Below are 18,408 nucleotides of genomic sequence, written 5' to 3'. Positions count from 1 at the left end.
TATTTCACTTAGCATAACACTCTCCAGTTCCATCCACATTGCTACAAAAGGCCATATTTCATTCTTTCTCATTGCCACGTAGTATTCCATTGTGTATATAAACCACAATTTCTTTATCCATTCGTCAGTTGATGGATATTTAGGCTCTTTCCATAATTTGGCTATTATTGAGAGTGCTGCTACAAGCATTGGGGTACAAGTGCCCCTATGCATCAGAACTCCTGTCTCCCTTGGGTAAATTCCTAGCAGTGCTATTGCTGGGTCATAGGGTAGGTCTATTTTTAATTTTTTGAGGAACCTCCACAATGTTTTCCAGAGTAGCTGCACCAGTTTGCATTCCCACCAACAGTGCAAGAGGGTTCCTGTTTCTCAACAACCTCGCCAGCATCTATACTCTCCTGATTTGTTCATTTTAGCCACTCTGACTGGCATGAGGGGGTATCTGAGTGTGGTTTTGATTTGTACTTCCCTGATGAAGAGTGACATTGAGCATCTTTTCATGTGACTGTTGGCCATCTGGGTGTCTTCCTTAGAGAAGTGTCTATTCATGTATTCTGCCCATTTTTTCACTGGATTATTCGTTTTTCAGGTGTGGCATTTGGTGAGTTCTTTATAGATTTTGGATACTAGCCCTTTGTCCAATATGTCATTTGCAAATATCTTTTCCAATTCCATTGGTTGCCTTTTAGTTTTGTTGATTATTTCCCGTGCAGTGCAGAAGCTTTTTATCTTCATGAGGTCCCAATAGTTCACTTTTGCTTTTAATTCCCTTGCTTTTGGGGATGTGCCAAGTAAGAAATTGTTGCGGCTGAGGTCACAGAGGTTTCTTCCTGCTTTCTCCTCTAGGGTTTTGATGGATTCCTGTCCCACATTCAGGTCTTTCATCCATTTTGAGTTTATTTTTGTGAATGGTGTCAGAAAGTGGTCTAGTTTCAATCTTCTGCATGTTGCTGTCCAGTTCTACGTGACAATTTCTACGTGAGCATTCCATGTTCTCCCTTCTCTGACCCCCAATACCTTATCATTCTCTGTATTTTGGGGGCCTTTTTTTTTTACAAGAACCTTATTTTGGGGAGGACAAAAATTATCTTTAAAAAGGGAACAATGCTTAAAACACAAAGACTTGGAAAGTAAACATTAAAAGAAAGAAATAGATGTCTATTAGGTAGAAATCATTTATTGCCTCTATAAAACTTTAAATAAAAACCCTACAAAAGATCACATTACAGTGATGTGGTTTCAAGGTGGTAGTATATTTCAGAGGTAGTATCAGTAAAATGGGATGCAAGATCGCTTAAAGGAACTACTTAACAAGTTAATACAAAATAAAATTCCAATGCAGAGCAATATATACTCAGTATAAACTTTAATGGAACAATCATATTTATTTTCAAGAAAATATTATTTTATTATCTTTTCCCTCTTAGCAAATCTGCTCTTAAATAATGGGTTGGTTTTGGCAATGGCATGCTGACTGCAGTCTCACAAATTAGTAGGCTTCTCCCTCATATTATCGCAGAGCATAGCTTGATATTATGAGTATGATAGTGTTGTCTGCCAAGGATAATGCCAACTTCAAAGATAAACCCATGTACTCATCTCTTAAATATTATAGTACTGATAGCTCCCTTAAAAGGCTAATAAGTCAAAATTTGGCATTTTTAGGACCTGAATGAAAATCTCATATATATTTTTTAAATAGATAATGTTCCTGGTACACCATCACTACAATGTGAAGGAAACATTTTCAGAATTCCTCTTAAAAATGACCATAAGTTATCAGGCTAAGATGAGGAAACTATTCCTAGGAAATGAGTGGAATTTCCCCTCTTCCCCCAAAACAGAAGGCAACAAAGTCTAACTTAGAGCCTAAAATTCTTTTAAATTCACTACTCATGTTTTCTCTACAAACTTAAAGATGGTGGACTATGAAAGTGCCTTAAAATACATGCTGTTGCCTTTGGAAAAATGGCTTCTTCAACATTTTTGAAGTCTTGGTAGTATACAGAGCACAGGATGTGAGTGGTTTGCAGCATTTTTTCTCCAACAATGATAAATGTTTTTATCATTATTACAATGGTAGCGTAGAAGTCTTAATGTTGATACCTGATCTTAAAACAAAACATCCCCATTTTTCATGAAAAGATCAATTTTCTTTTGAGGTTGTCCTTGCATGTGCTAATTTTTCCATTCTCCAGCATCACTGCAGTCCTCGTTTTCTTGTGACTAACGTTAGCTTGGCTGAAATGAGGAAGGTACCTTCAAGTTATTTTTTAATACACATTTAAGGCAAGTGCCCTTATATATACTTTGTTGCTTAGAAACTGGTTGGTTATCCTAAGCTGAAAGCAGACATCAAAGTGTAGTAGAAGGAAAAACAAGTTTTTTCACCTTGGTATCTGTCTTTGTGAGAAATACTCCAGATAGTATAGTCTGCTTTAATGTGTCAAAGCCCAAAAGAAAGAAACACTAGCTGTTTTTCTCCCCCCATTCATGAAAATATCACAAAAGCAGTCAAACTGATATGTTTTCTGCTTTAAGATGTCTCAAAAATTCCATCTATATGTGTTAAAGATATATTTTCTTCATAATAGGTTTTTAGTACTTGACCTTGGTATCGTTTAAAAAATCTGCAATGCTTAATTTCATTCTGTCAATTATGATTTTTTCTAGATACAGCTATTTCTTTTGGTTCCTGCTACAGAACAACTATATTTTGTTTTTAAAATGTTTAATTTTTTAAATGTTCATATATTTTTGAGAGAGCACAGACAGGGGAGGGGCAGAGAGAGATAGGGACAGAGGATCTGAAGCAGGCTCTGCACTGACAGCAGTGAGCCCAATGTGGAGCTTGAACTCACAAACTGAGATCATGACCTGAGCACAAGTCAGATACTCAACCGATTGAGCTACCAAGGTGCCCATAAAATGTTTAATTTTATGAGAGTAAAATAAATAATTATGGTGCTGAAACACAAAAGCCAAAACAAAAGGATTCTTAAGTGTACTGCTTCTATTTTAATGGAATTTTAAATAGGGACAAAGGAATCATTTATGTTTGTTCTCAAAATTGTAGATAAGACGTTTTTCTAGGAATTACACCTAACAGAATCTTTAAATCTATTAAAATTTCTGCTTAAATAATTTTTATTAATATTCCTGAAAAAGTGAAAAGACATAATTCGTTTTGAAGTGTGTGGCTTGCTGAGTAGAAATCCAATGTCCCTATAGCAATAGTTCAATAAGATTTTTTTTTTATTTGGTGACAAATCGCTGGGCTGTGACAAATGCAAACCATAAAGTTGAAAGATGTAGGAGAGAATGAGCTATCCTTACTTAGTGACAAGAAACAAATAATAAGAGTTTAAACTGAAGCAGAAGAAAGTAGAGTTTAAAGATAAACTCAATGACTAGGAAGGAGCTCCTAGGAGAGACTTGGAAGCCTGGAATTTGTTCATTTTACCTTAAGAATGTTGTATATAGTAGGGACTCTTTATATCATGGAAGAATTGGTGTAACTGTTAAATTTAATCCTAATGTCTGGGGTTCTTTTCAGCACTCTTTTTTGAATGGAATTTTACTTGTCAGCCAGAAGTACTAAGCATCATTTACAAAGAACCATATGGCTTCCAGCTAAAAAGGATCGGACTTAACCACTGTAATATTTCTAACAAAAGAACCATAGCAGTAGCATGGCAACAATAATAAATTACTGACAAAATGAAGGATTATCAATGAACCTTACCTATTTGTGTATGTGGGGAGGGAGCATTTCAAGGTCAAAGACAGTCATGACTTCTTTTCTGTATTCATAAATTAGTATTTGTGAATTCCAAGATCAAAATTTGTTTTACTTACAAATTACAAAAATATATGACACAGAAACGTGATGACCAAAGCAGCCATGTAGCTACTTCATTAATCTTTTAGAAATAGACAGTAATTTAACCATGCAACACAAATCCACACAGCCAACTCATAAATACATGATGCTGTGTGGCTCAGGGAGAAACTGGTATTTTCCTTTCTATGTGTCTTGGTAATGCCTTCTGGTACCCCAGAAGGAATGATCTGCAAAGAATCATCTACAGTGTGTAGCAATCTGGTACAACTGTGTAGCATGTCCATTTCAGAGTGTATTCATAGAATGGTATCCAGAAGGGACACATGGATGACCAAGTCAGTTAAGCGTCCAACTCTTGATTTTGGTTCAGGTCATGGTCTCAACTGTTGTGAAATCAAGTCCCTTGTCTGGGCTTTGTGCTGAGCCTGGAGCCTGCTTAGGATTCTCTCTCTCTCTGTCTGCCACTCACTCCCTTCAAAAAAAAAAAAAAGAATAGTATCCAGGAAATTAGAACTGTGATTCACAACCATAGTAGTGTATAACTTTTTTGGATATTATCCTTGGCTGATGGCTCTGTAGAAGCTTCACATGAGAATGAGGTAAATTTTGTGGCAAAGCTGAGTGACCAGATTAAAAAAGAAATCTCAGTGCCTTACCTTAACTTCCTGTTTCATAAAATGTAACTGAAAAATATTATAAAGATAGTGATAAACGTGTAATATTTGTGCAACATTTCAACTAACTCAGTTACACAAATTTATTATTGGAATGTGAATCTTATCAATATTTGCCATTTGCAACAATGAAGAATCCCCATTAAGACTAATTTTTTACAACGTTTTGTTTCTGTACACTTAATAATTTATTTGACTTCATGTTGGTGAATTACTTTTCCATAGTGCTTTCCCACTTCTCCCCAAATATTTGGGTTAGGAAATGGAGGAATGCCATCAATTTACAATTATATACCAGTAATCACTTCAATTTTCAATCATTAACTGAAGTCAAATTCTCATAGGAATTGGAAAATAAATCCCAGGACTCACCCAGGTAAAATCATTTTTAAAGTTTTTTTTCTTTCAAATTTGAGTCCACTTTCCTGAGTAAAAGTGTATGTGGATATAGGAAAAGGTGAGAGAAGGAAGATGTAATGGCTACAAAACAAAACTAACCAAGTGTTAGTAACTTGATAAGCAATGTTGAAATACCTTTATTTTTTGTGTCTCTGGTCAAAACTATTACTAAAACTAAGATTCTTCTAAAAACCAAACATAAATATTTCAGAAATTAAGCGTTATGCATTTCATAGCTAAATTCCTAAAAATTAAATACAATTTTCACCAGAGTTTTACCAATTTGGAAAAAAATTCTCAAACACTGCTCTTAAATTTCACATACATTTTTTACACTGTAGCCATTATATCTTGTCCATTCTTCACAGGGCATGTCAGTTTCAACAATATGTTTTTCCAACTGAAGAATTTTGAGGCAACAGAATGCAGTTATCTTGAAATGCACACCTCTTAGCCAAAATGCTGTGTCATATATGCCCCCTCAAATTACAAACTGTCTGAGGCATTTTTCTCTGATAAAGAAGACACACTGAATGAGGTATCATCAGGCTCCGGCGAGGCATGGTTGAAATCCATCTCTTCTAATTCAGGAGGTAAATCTGACAGCAGTGCCTAAGTCAGAAAAATCAATTTTTAAAAATTAGTGTGAGGACAAGTTTCCCTCCCCCCCCCAATTTTATGTTAATAGTTTTGGTTCTCTCTTGTTGATTTACCTTCATGAACTTAAAGAATGGAGCATTTCTCTTCAGGACCTTATACAATACTTTATGTAAAAGAAAAACTTCATACAATATATTAAGAAACTAACAAAATACTAGATCCTGAGAATGTGAATTATGTAGAGTGAAACCCTAAGCAAAAGGGAAATCAGGAGGGAAATGAGCAACTATTCTGAACCAAATTCTCTGAAATATTTGAGATAAGTGATTTTCATACTAGTTTTTTTTAACATGAAATTTATTGTCAAATTGGTTTCCATACAACACCCAGTGCTCATCCCAACAGGTGCCCTCCTCAATGCCCATCACCCACCCTCCCCTCCCTCCAACCCCCCATCAACCCTCAGTTTATTCTCAGTTTTTAAGAGTCTCTTATGGTTTGGCTCCCTCCCTCTCTAACTTTTTTTTCCCTTCCCCTCCCCCATGGTCTTCTGTTAAGTTTCTCAGGATCCACATGAGAGTGAAAACATATGGTATCTGTCTTTCTCTGTATGACTTCTTTCACTTAGCATAACACTCTCCAGTTCCATCCACGTTGCTACAAAAGGCCATATTTCATTCTTTCTCATTGCCAAGTAGTATACTAGTTTTAAATGCCCACTGATCAGTGCTAAAGGGCTTTAAAATTATATTCCTTATTAAAATATTCCTGCCCACTTATGTTGTCCTTTAGAGAAAACCTCATTTCACAAGAGTATTTTGTACGTCAGTGGGAGAAAGAACTTATCAATTAGGAAAAAAGCTCAGTTATTCTACTTACTTTTTTACATTTATTTTGAGAGAGAGACAGAGAGAATGAGCAGGGGAGGGGAAGAGAGAAAGGAAAAGAGAGAATCCCAAGCAGACTCTGTAGTTTCAGTGTGGAGCCTGGCTCGAACTCACGAACCATGAGATCATGACCTGAGCCAAAACCAAGAGTTGGATGCTTAACTCACTGATCCACCCAGGCGCCCCTCAGTTATTTTACTTTAGACTGAACATTAACAACTTGAAAATTCCAAGTGTTTTTTTTTTCTTTTCTTAGGCTATGCCCATAGATGGCCAAGCATTCACCAGGGCACAGCTGAGCAATTCACAGCTGTGAAATTATGTATCTAAAGGTCTGCTCGTTTCTCTATAAGTAATTAGGATAAGCCAAGAGCCATGAACTAAGCTTTGCCATGGTATAATTGTTTCAACTGGAGTTACAGAACATGCATCCATACTAGAGAAATAAATGATTAAAGATTTATGTGGTTGATAGTGCTAATGCCCACTTTATCATAAAAAAACTGTGAACTAAATGATTGATTTGAAGCTCCAAATACTAAAAATAATGTAGCATATATGGGCAATTTGAGATAGAATTACTTGTAGTGTGGGATTTGGATGCAGTAGTAAACAAGGACCAGGGAAATGGGAACATATGCAAATTTTTGACTACTGAATTAAGGAATAGAAAGATAGGGAATGTTGGAGAAGTTATTAAATCCACTGTTGAAATAAGACATATTCTATTCTCTTTATTAAAATAAGTGACATCTATACATTTTGTCTAATAGCAGAGAGACAAGATTAAAAACTTCCTCCTTTTTGTCAATCTGCATAAGGAAAGACCAAATCCTATCTGATAGAAAAGTTATATATTTTATACTATTAAATAGCTCATGAACTTCTTGCTGAAATTTGGAGTATTTACAAAGCAGTCGTCTAATGGTACTATACACTTTCTAAGGTATTAGATTTTAGTAAAAGGACACAGAGACATTGCCTTTTAGAATAGATATTTATCACTATCCCAGTCAAGGTGAAACAAAGCCTTTGCTAATATTAGCTGATCATAGTTTATTAGAAATACATCACTGGATTTAATTCACTTTGCAACTGTGAAGAAGCCATGTTAAAAAGGGCAAAGTGCTCGAACTAACATTCATTGAACATGTGCTTAGAATATTAAAAAGTTAAGTGAATGAGCAGACTTAATGACATTCTAAATTCTGGTGGGGAGACCTTCAAATCAAAAGAGTTTTTTTTTGTGTGTGTGTGATTGCATTCATGTAGCTGACTGAGTATATATAAAGCAGCATAGGAACTTCTAAAGCATGAAGTCCACTTCAAAATTCTTTTTAATATCTTATTGGATTGCAACATTGCCACACTGAACAAATCTATGGATTATGACAATTGCTAGAATTGCCTTTTTTATAGATCCTAAAGTAAATCTTTCCCAAAAGATTAAATTAATTCCCAAATATAGTATGTTTTTATAACACGTATTCTAAGCCCTATGGGTATGAATGCCAATTTTCATAACATTAATAATGCATATTTTCCTTGCAAAGTGGAGAAATTGGAAGTTCAAGGGAAGAAATTGACCTGGTTGGGATCACACAGTTAATTATCATGGGAAGAAAGACAGTAACTCATGTAGTATAGTGCTGGCAACATTATTTTTAATTAAAAATGGCTGTTAATTAACAAAACATTTGGGTAATCTAGTATTTCAATCAGACAGTGTCATATATTTTTAGAACCCAGTTCCACTGGGGAAACATATTCTATGGACCACTTATCTCAGCTTACCAAAACCAAAACTAATGAAAAAAAAAAAAACCAGATTTTAAAAAATGAGAAACCAATGACACAATGGTTTTCTTTTGTTAAGTAGAATATACATTAATTTCTTGCATAAATAAACCTCTAAGTATCTCAAAACATAAAGATTAGTAACTTAAAAGATCAGCATAATAACTTTCATAAACTACTATTGGTGTCTTCTATATTATGAGACTGATTATACCTGATCTCAACTATACAAATTTGTAGTTTCTATTTGGGTGCTGATTATATATGATATAACTTTCAGTACAGGTTTTGTGTGACTTTCTCCTTTTTGATGGCCAATGTTTTGTCATAGTTTTTTTTTTCATTAGTCTTTTATCAGAGGAAAAGTATAAGAGAAGGAGAAAAGTAAAATACATAATATTTACTTTTCTTATTTGTGAGTATTCTTGGGGAAAGAACGAAGACAAGGATGAGGTTATAATTAGAAAACAAAATGCATTCTGTGCACCATTCCAAGATATTAAGACACCTAGACGCTAGTTAGCTGGCCTTGTAACTCTGAATTCAAAACCATGTCATAACTTTTGGGACCAGGACCACACTCCAAGTTATTTCTCTGATTGAACCTATTTTTTTTACAGTTATTTAAAATTTACAGTACCCTTTGGACCATGATTAATACTGCCACCTTATTCATTTAAAATCCATAGTTTATATTCCTAAACAACAAACACACTTTTAATATGCCATAGAATATGATAACTCACATAAAACAATATAAAACAATAACATGCTTAAATAAAGATGGTAAAGGTAACCGAAGACTGCTGTCTTGGAAAGTCTGTGTGTGTGAGGCATGGGGAGAGCAAAATGTACATACTGGATTGAATCTCATGAATAAATTCCTCTCTTTAAAAAGAAAGACAGTGGGCTGTTAAGACTCTATTATTTTTCCCTGGACATATCTGAGATGAACTACACATGTCAGTCTTGCTTGTATATAAGGGATGAATTTGTACACTACTATTGAGATTACTTACTAAATAAAAGCCTACAAGACTGCTTCCAAATCAATGGTTACTTGTGTGACATACTATTCACTGAATGTCTCTGACAAGAAATCAACACGATAGCGTACAACTCAGAAGCAAATTTGGTATCATTTAGTATTGAATAGAACATTTAATAACATTCCATAATTTTTAGCAACCTTAATACATTTTATACAAATTTACCATGAAAAATAATGGGACAGAAAGTGTAATTTAGGAGGAATTTTTAAATAAAAATCCATAGTGACAAACAAAAGACATTACATTTCACCTTTGGGGTAAAGGAATCAAACATTCTAGTTAAACTGGGAAAAGTAAATGATGCATTGTGGTCACAAAGAATTTCACAAAGTAATTTCATATTTTTTAGTGATAAGCAACGTATCACGGAATAAAAGATATTCAAACATTTGTGAAATCTAGTGAGGTCTAGAGGGTAACTGAAATCCAGAAGAGAGGCAAATACCCTACCTCGTTTATTCAAGAAAGTTTCCAAAATATGTGCCTCTTCAGTTAGGGTAGCCTGGTCTCTACAAACACTCTGAGAGTTTCTTTAAAACATATTTTTAAAAATTATTTCCCCCTACTTAAATCTAGCCTTAAATTAACAATTATTTTGATTTCTTACTAAAGTATCACACACATATCTGAACATCTATTCTTAAAAATATTGTGCTAAATAATAAAAAAAGATTATAAAGTAACAAATCCTTTCTTGATTTCTGCCAAGCAGAAATGAAGTAGAAAAATAAAAAAAATATTAAGAACTCAAGTATGACATGTCATTTTTCAACATGATACGTTACAGCTTACTATTCTCTTCTGGCACCTACCTGTTGCTGTTCCTTATCATCAGCTTTCATAGCTAGTATCAAGCTTCTAACAAATGTCTGAAGTTTAAAGTATTTTTGCTTTTGAATCTCTAGCTCATTTTCAATGAATCTGACTTCTTCATTCTGAGCGAGAAAACATCAGATAATATCATTACCTTATGAAAACCTAGGATTATATGTTTGATGCACAGTAAAATTCCAAAAAGCAATCAAATTAGAAGGACAGTAAAGAAAATAACATTTTAGTATAAAGAATATAAAGCACAGAAGGAAATTATCATGTTACTCAAAGGCTTTTAAACAAATCAACAAAAGAAAACAATTTTCAAGGTCAAAAATACAATAAAAAATTCCAGTAGAAGAAATCTCAAGAAACAATTTCCTTTTGGAAAGAATACTCCTTTATTAAACCTAATTAGCATTTTTGTTAGGATTAAGAACAGGCAAAGTCCAATTACCCCAACTAAAGAGCAATAGCAGATGCAGTAATACTGAATGTGCCATTCGCAAAGCCAAATACTGAGAACTAAAAAGACCATTTTCTACCAAGGGGAGAATAAAATTATTATAGTCTTAAGTAGTTTGTTGAGCTCCCTGACTTTATATAGGAGTCTGTTATTCAGATAATATCTCCAATGTACCACTGTGTACCACTGATTTGACACACAGTCTCTCTTTACTATTTTGTTAGTTTCCTAAGAAAAGAACAATAGACTAGGATTTGAGAGGATTTTAGTGCCAGTTCTACTGATCACTGTGTAAACTTGAGCAGACCAATTAAACTCTCTGTGATTCTATTTGCTCATCAGTGAAATGTATATAATACTAGTAATCTTTGGCAATTCTAGGTTTGAGGGTTGTAAAACTCAAATAAACTAATGGTCACAAAAGTGTTCTGAATAGATTTATAATTAAAACTATAGTAATCAATAAGTTATGTTATTGCCAAAAGGGTGGACATATCTATCAAGAGAAAACAGTGTAGAAAAATACACACACACACACACACACACACATATTTTCTTAAAAGGTGCTAGGGTAATTCAATGAACAAAGAAAGTTCAATCTTCCAACAAATACAACAAATAGTGGTTGAACAATTGTAAATCCATATAAAAAAAAGATGATCAATTCTTACCGCACATCATATACAAAATTTAACAAGAAATGGACAAACCCTAAAACTATAAAACTAGAGGAAAACAGGAGAAAATTTTTGTGTCCTTGGGTTAGGCTGTTTCTCAACGGCACAAAAAGACCTCATCAAAATTAAAGTAAACAAACAAAAACTCTTTGCTCTTCATTTTTTTAAAATGTTTATTCATTTTTGAGAGAGAGAGAGAGAGAGAGAGCAAGCAGGGGAGGGACAGAGAGAGGGAGACACAGAGTCTGAAGCAGGCTGTCAGCACAGAGCCCTACATGGGGCTCGAACACACGGACCGCAAAATCATGACCCAAGCTGAAGTTCGACGCTTACCAACTGAGCCACCCAGGTGCTTCACCTTTGCTCTTCAAAAGACATTGTTTTCATAAGGTCCAAGTAATTCATTTTTGCTTTTAATTCCCTTGCCTTTGGGGATGTGTCGAGTTTGAGATTGCTACGGCTGAGGCCAGAGAGGTCTTTTCCTGCTTTCTCCTCTAGGGTTTTGATGGTTTTCTGTCTCACATTCAGGTCCTTTATCCATTTTGAATTTATTTTTGTGAATGGTGTGAGAAAGTGGTCTAGTTTCAACCTTCTGCATGTTGCTGTCCAGTTCTCCCAGCACCATTTGTTAAAGAGACTGTCTTTTTTCCATTGGATGTTCTTTCCTGCTTTGTCAAAGATGAGTTGGCCATACGTTTGTGGGTCTAGTTCTGGGGTTTCTATTCTATTCCATTGGTCTATGTGTCTGTTTTTGTGCCAATACCATGCTGTCTTGATGATTACAGCTTTGTAGTAGAGGCTAAAGTCTGGGATTGTGATGCCTCCTGCTTTGGTCTTCTTCTTCAAAATTACTTTGGCTATTCGGGGCCTTTTGTGGTTCCATATGAATTTTAGGATTGCTTGTTCTACTATCGAGAAGAATGCTGGTGCAATTTTGATTGGGATTGCATTGAATGTGTAGATAGCTTTGGGTAGTATTGACATTTTGACAATATTTATTCTTCCAATCCATGAGCAGGGAATGTCTTTCCATTTCTTTAAATGTTCTTCAATTACCTTCATAAGCTTTCTATAGTTTTCAGCATACAGATCTTTTACACCTTTGGTTAGATTTATTCCTAGGTATTTTATGCTTCCTGGTGCAATTGTGAATGGGATCAGTTTCTTTATTTGTCTTTCTGTTGCTTCATTGTTAGTGTATAAGAATGCAACTGATTTCTGTACATTGATTTTGTATCCTGCAACTTTGCTGAATTCATGTATCAGTTCTAGCAGACTTTTGGTGGAGTCTATCGGATTTTCCATGTATAATATCATGTCATCTGCAAAAAGCGAAAGCTTGACTTCATCTTTGCCAATTTTGATGCCTCTGATTTCCTTTTGTTGTCTGATTGCTGATGCTAGAACTTCCAACACTAAGTTTAAACAACAGCACCTCACGCCAGTCAGAGTGGCCAAAATGAACAAATCAGGAGACTATAGATGCTGGAGAGGATGTGGAGAAACGGGAACCCTCTTGCACTGTTGGTGGGAATGCAAATTGGTGCAGCCGCTCTGGAAAGCAGTGTGGAGGTTCCTCAGAAAATTAAAAATAGACCTACCCTATGACCCAGCAATAGCACTGCTAGGAATTTACCCAAGGGATACAGGAGTACTGATGCATAGGGGCACTTGTACCCCAATGTTTATAGCAGCACTCTCAACAATAGCCAAATTATGGAAAGAACCTAAATGTCCATAAACTGATGAATGGATAAAGAATTTGTGGTTTATATACATAATGGAACACTACGTGGCAATGAGAAAGAATGAAATCTGGCCTTTTGTAGCAACGTGGATGGAACTGGAGAGTGTGATGCTAAGTGAAATAAGCCATACAGAGAAAGACAGATACCATATGATTTCACTCTTATGTGGATCCTGAGAAACTTAACAGAAACCCATGGGGGAGGGGAAGGGAAAAAAAAAGAGGTTAGAGTGGGAGAGAGCCAAAGCATAAGACTGTTAAACACTGAGAACAAACTGAGAGTTGATGGGGGTGGGAGGGAGGGGAGGGTGGGTGATGGGCGTTGAGGAGGGCACCTTTTGGGATGAGCACTGGGTGTTGTATGGAAACCAATTTGACAATAAACTTCATATATTGAAAAAAAAAAGACATTGTTAAGAAAATTAAAATATGAGCTACTTATTGGGAAAAAATAGTTGTAAATCACATACCTGATAAAAGATTTGTATTCAGAATACATCAAGAATGCTTACAATACAATTATAGGACCATCAACAGAATAAACAGCAGGAAAGATATTTGAACACACACCTCATCAAAATGTGAATGACCAATAAACATGAAAAATGCTTGATATAATTTGTCATTAAGGGAATCAAATTAAAACTGCAATGCATACTACAATATCTAAAGCTAACCACCTCACACTGGTCAGAGTGGCTAAAACGAACAAATCAGGAAACTACAGATGCTGGTGAGGATTTGGAGAAATGGGAACTCTCTTGTACTATTGGGGGTAATGCAAACTGGTGCAGCCGCTTTGGAAAACAGTGTGGAGATTCCTCAAAAAATTAAAAATAGCCGCTATGAATATTCATCTTCTTGTGGACACAGTATTCATTTACCTTGGTTTAATACTTAAGAGTAAATTGCTACATCAGACGGTAAGAAAGAAAGATAATGTGTAATTTTATAAGAAACTCTCAAAACATTTTCCAAAATGTCTGTATTGTTTTATAAACCCACTAACAATGTATGAGACATATTGTTCCACATTCTCACGACCACTAGCTATTGTCAGTCTTTTTAACTTTATTTTTTATGAATATAATTTATTGCCAAATTGGCTTACATACAACACCCAGTGCTCATCTCAACAAGTGTCCTTCTCAGTGCACGTCACCCATTTTCCCTCTCCCCTGCTCCCCCATCCATCCTTAGTTTGTTCTCTGTATTTAATAGTCTCTTGTGGTTTGCCTCCCTCCCTCTCTGTTTGTATCTATTTTTCCCCCTTCCTTTCCCCCATGGTCTTCTGTTAAGTTTCTCAGGATCCACATAAGAGTGAAAACATATGGTATCTGTCTTTCTCTGTATGACTTATTTCACTTAGCAGAACACTCTCCAGTTCCATCCACATTGCTACAAAAGGCCATATTTCATTCTTTCACATTGCCACATAGTTATTCAATTCTGTATATAAACCCCAATTTCTTTATCCATTCATCAGTTGATGGACATTTTAGGCTCTTTCCACAATTTAGCTATTGTTAAAAGTGCTGCTATAAACATTGGGGTACACGTGTCCCTACACTCCTGTATCGCTTGGGTAAATTCATAGCAGTGCTATTGCTGGGCCATAGGGTAGCTCTATTTTTAATTTTTTGAGGAACCTCCACACTGTTTTACAGAGCAGCTGCACCAGTGTGCATTCCCCCCAAAAGTGCAAGAGGGTTCCCATTTCTCCACATCCTCACCAGCATCCATAGTCTCCTGATTTGTTCATTTTGGCCACTCTGACTGGCATGAGGTGGTATTGAGTGTGGTTTTGGTTTGTATTTCCCTGATGAGTGGCAACGTTGAGCATCTTTTCATGTGCCTGTTGGCCATCCGGATGTCTTCTCTAGAGAAGTGTCTATTCATGTTTTCTGCTCTTTCTTCACTGGATTATTTGTTGTTCGGGTGTAGTGTTTGGCGAGCACTTCATAGATTTTGGATAGTAGCCCTTTGTCAGATATGTCATTTGCAAATATCTTTTCCCATTCTATTGGTTGCCTTTTAGTTTTGTTGATTGTTTCCTTTGCAGTGCAGAAGCTTTGTAACTTCATGAGGTCCCAATAGTTCACTTTTGCTTTTAATTCCCTTGCCTTTGGGGATGTGTCAAGTAAGAAATTGTTGCGGCTGAGGTCACAGAGGTTCTTTCCTCCTTTCCCCTCTAGGGTTTCGATGGTTTCTTGTCTCACATTTAGGTCCTTCATCCATTTTGACTTTGTTTTTGTGAATGGTGTAAGAAAGTGGTCTAGTTTCATCCTTCTGCATGTTGCTGTCCAGTTTTCCCAGCACCATTTTTTAAAGAGACTGTCTTTTTTTCTATTGGATATTCTTTCCTGCTTTGTCAAAGATGAGTTGGCCATACTTTTGTGGGTCTAATTCTGGGGTTTCTATTCTACTGCATTGGTCTATGTGTCTGTTTTTGTACCGATACCATGCTGTCTTGATGATTACAGCTTTGTAGTAGAGGCTAACGTCTGGGATTGTGATGCCTCCTGATTTAGTCTTCTCCTTCATGATTACTTTGACTATTTGGGGTCTTTTGTGGTTCCATACAAATTTTAGGATTGCTTGCTCTAGCTTTGAGAAGAATGCTGGTGCAATTTTGATTGGTATTGCATTGAATGTGTAGATGGCTTTGGGTAGTATTGACATTTTAATACCATTAATTCTTCCAATCCATGAGCATGGAATGTTTCTCCATTTCTTTATATCTTCTTCAATTTCCTTCATAAGCTTTCTATAGTTTTCAGCATACAGATCTTTGACATCATTTGTTAGGTTTATTCCTAAGTATTTTATGATTCTTGCTGCAGTTGTGAATAGGATCAGTTTCATTATTTGTCTTTCTGTTGCTTCATTATTTGTGTATAAGAATACAACTGATATGCGTACATTCATTTTGTATCCTGAAACTTTGTTGAATACATATATCAGTTCTAGCAGACTTTTGGTGGAGTCTTCTGGGTTTTCCATGTTAATATCATGTCATCCGCAAAAAGTGAAAGCTTGACTTCATCTTTGCCAATTTTGATGCCTTTGGTTCCTTTTTGTTGTCTGATTGCTGATGCCAGAACTTCCAACTCTGTGTTAAACAATAGTAGTGAGAGTGGATATCCCTGTCGTGTTCCTGATCTCAGGGGGAAAGCTCTCAGTTTTTCCCCATTGAGGATGATATTAGCTGTGGGCTTTTCATAAATGGCTTTTATGATCTTTAACTATGTTTCTTCTCTCCTGACTTTTTCGAGGGTTTTTATTAAGAAAGGATGCTGAATTTTGTCAAATGGTTTTTCTTCATCAATTAACAGGATCATATGGTTCTTTTCTTTTGTTTTATTAATGTGATATATCATATTGATTGATTTGCAAATGTTGAACCAGCCGTGCAGCCCAGGAATGAATCCCACTTGATCGTGGTGAATAATTCTTTTTATATGCTGTTGAATTCGATTTGCTAGTATCTTGTTGAGAATTTTTGCATCCATATTCATCAGGGATATTGGCCTGTATTTCTCCTTTTTTGCTGGGCCTCTGTCTGGTTTAGTAATAAAAGTAATGCTGGCTGCATAGAAATAGTCTGGAAGTTTTGCTTCCATTTCTATTTTTTGGAACAGCTTGAGAAGGATAAGTATTATCTCTGCTTTAAATGTCTGGTAGAATTTCCCTGGGAAGCCATGTGGTCCTGGACTCATTTCTTGGGAGATTTTCTATAACTCATTTAATTTTTTTGGTGTTTATGGGTCTGTTCAAGTTTTCTATTTCTTCCTGTTTGAGTTTTGGAAGTGTGTGGGTGCTTAGAAATTTGTCCATTTCTTCCAGGTTGTCCACTTTGTTGGTATATAATTTTTCATAGTATTCCCTGATAATTGCTTGTATTTCTGAGGGATTGGTTGTAATAATTCCATTTTCATTCATAATTTTATCTATTTGGGTCATCTCCCTTTTCTTTTTGAGAAGCCTGGCTAGAGGTTTATCAATTTCGTTTCTTTTTTCAAAAAAACACTTCTTTGTTTCATTGATATGCTCTACAGTTTTTTTTCAAGATTCTGTACTGTTTATTTCTGCTCTGATCGTTATTGTTTCTCTACTTCTGCTGTGTTTTGGGTGTCTTTGCCGTTCTGCTTCTATTTCCTTTGGGTGTACTGTTAGATATTGTATTTGGGATTTTCTTGTTTCTTGAGATAGGCCTGGATTGCAATGTATTTTCCTCTCAGGACTGCCTTCGCTGCATCCCAAAGTGTTTGGATTGTTGTCTTTTCATTTTCATTTGTTTCCACATATTTTTAAATTTCTTCTCTAGTTGCCTGGTTGACCCATCCATTCCTTAGTAGGGTGTTCTTTAACCTCCGTGATTTTGGAGGTTTTGCAGACTTTTTCCTGTGGTTGATTTCAAGCCTCATAGCATTGTGTTCTGAAAGTGTGCATGGTATGATCTCAATTCTTGTATTCTTATGAAGGGCTGTCTTGTGACCCAATATGTGATCTATCTTGGAGAATGTTCCATGTGTACTTGAGAAGAAAGTATATTCTGTTGCTTTGGGGTGCAGCATTCTAAATATATCTATCAAGTCCATCTAATCCAATGTATCATTGAGGGCCCTTGCTTTTTTATTGATCCTGAGTCTAGATGATCTATCCATTGTTATAAGTGGGGTATTAAAGTCCCCGGCAATTACCACCTTCTTATCAATAAGGTTGCTTATGTTTGTGATTGTTTCATATATTTGGGGGGCTCCTGTATTCGCTGTATAGATATTTCTAATTGTTAGCTCTTCCTGATGGATAGACCCTGTAATTATTATATAATGCCCTTCTTCATCTTTTGTTACAGCCTTTAATTTAAAGTCTCGTTTGTCTGATATAAGTATGGCTACTCCAGCTTTCTTTTGACTTCCAGTAGCATGATAGATAGTTCTCCATCCCCTCACTTTCAATCTGAAGATGTCCTCAGGTCTAAAATGAGTCTCTTATAGACAGCAAATAGATGGGTCTTGTTTTTTTTATCTATTCTGATACCCTATGTCTTTTGGTTGGAGCATTTAGTCCATTTACATTCAGTGTTATTATACAAAGACATGGGTTTAGACTCACTGTGATGTCTGTAGGTTTCATGCTTGTAGTGATGTCTCTGGTACTTTGTGGTCCTTGCAACATTTCACTCACAAAGTCCCCCTTAGGATCTCTTGTATTGCTGGTTTAGTGGTGATGAATTCCTTCATTTTTTGTTTGTTTGGGAAGACCTTTATTTCTCCTTCTACTCTGAATGACAGACTTGCTGGATACAGGATTCTTGGCTGCATACTTTTTTCTGTTAATCACGTTGAAGATTTCCTGCCATTCCTTTCTGGCCTGCCAAGTTTCAGTAGAGAGATCCATCACTAGTCTTATTGGTCTCCCTTTATATGTTAGAATGCGTTTATCCTTA

The 18,408-nt window shown here is 35.7% G+C and overlaps 1 protein-coding gene across 3 annotated transcripts in view; it reads right to left on the bottom strand.

The window, feature by feature from the left end:
• Window positions 1-1,161: 1,161 nt before the first annotated feature.
• The window catches only part of HDX (highly divergent homeobox), a 170,044-nt gene continuing 152,797 nt past the window's right edge, over window positions 1,162-18,408 (bottom strand). For 2 of the 3 annotated variants that reach the window (XM_019429492.2, XM_053891449.1), the window contains exons 9-10: window positions 10,066-10,188; window positions 5,228-5,529 (exon numbers count right to left, since the gene is read on the bottom strand). In XM_019429492.2, coding sequence (XP_019285037.1) covers window positions 5,404-5,529; window positions 10,066-10,188 — 249 coding nt within the window. In that variant the 3' untranslated portion in view covers window positions 5,228-5,403. Of the gene's footprint in view, window positions 2,242-5,227; window positions 5,530-10,065; window positions 10,189-18,408 lie in introns of those variants that run through there. The other variant, XM_019429493.2, reaches the window with a different exon arrangement.

The sequence above is a fragment of the Panthera pardus genome, unplaced genomic scaffold, assembly GCF_024362965.1.
Source record: "Panthera pardus isolate Hobbes unplaced genomic scaffold, ASM2436296v1 HiC_scaffold_27, whole genome shotgun sequence".
In the NCBI taxonomy this organism is placed as follows: Eukaryota; Metazoa; Chordata; class Mammalia; order Carnivora; family Felidae; genus Panthera; species Panthera pardus.
The sequence above is the reverse complement of the archived record's forward strand: the minus strand, read 5'-3'. Positions and strand labels throughout refer to the sequence as shown.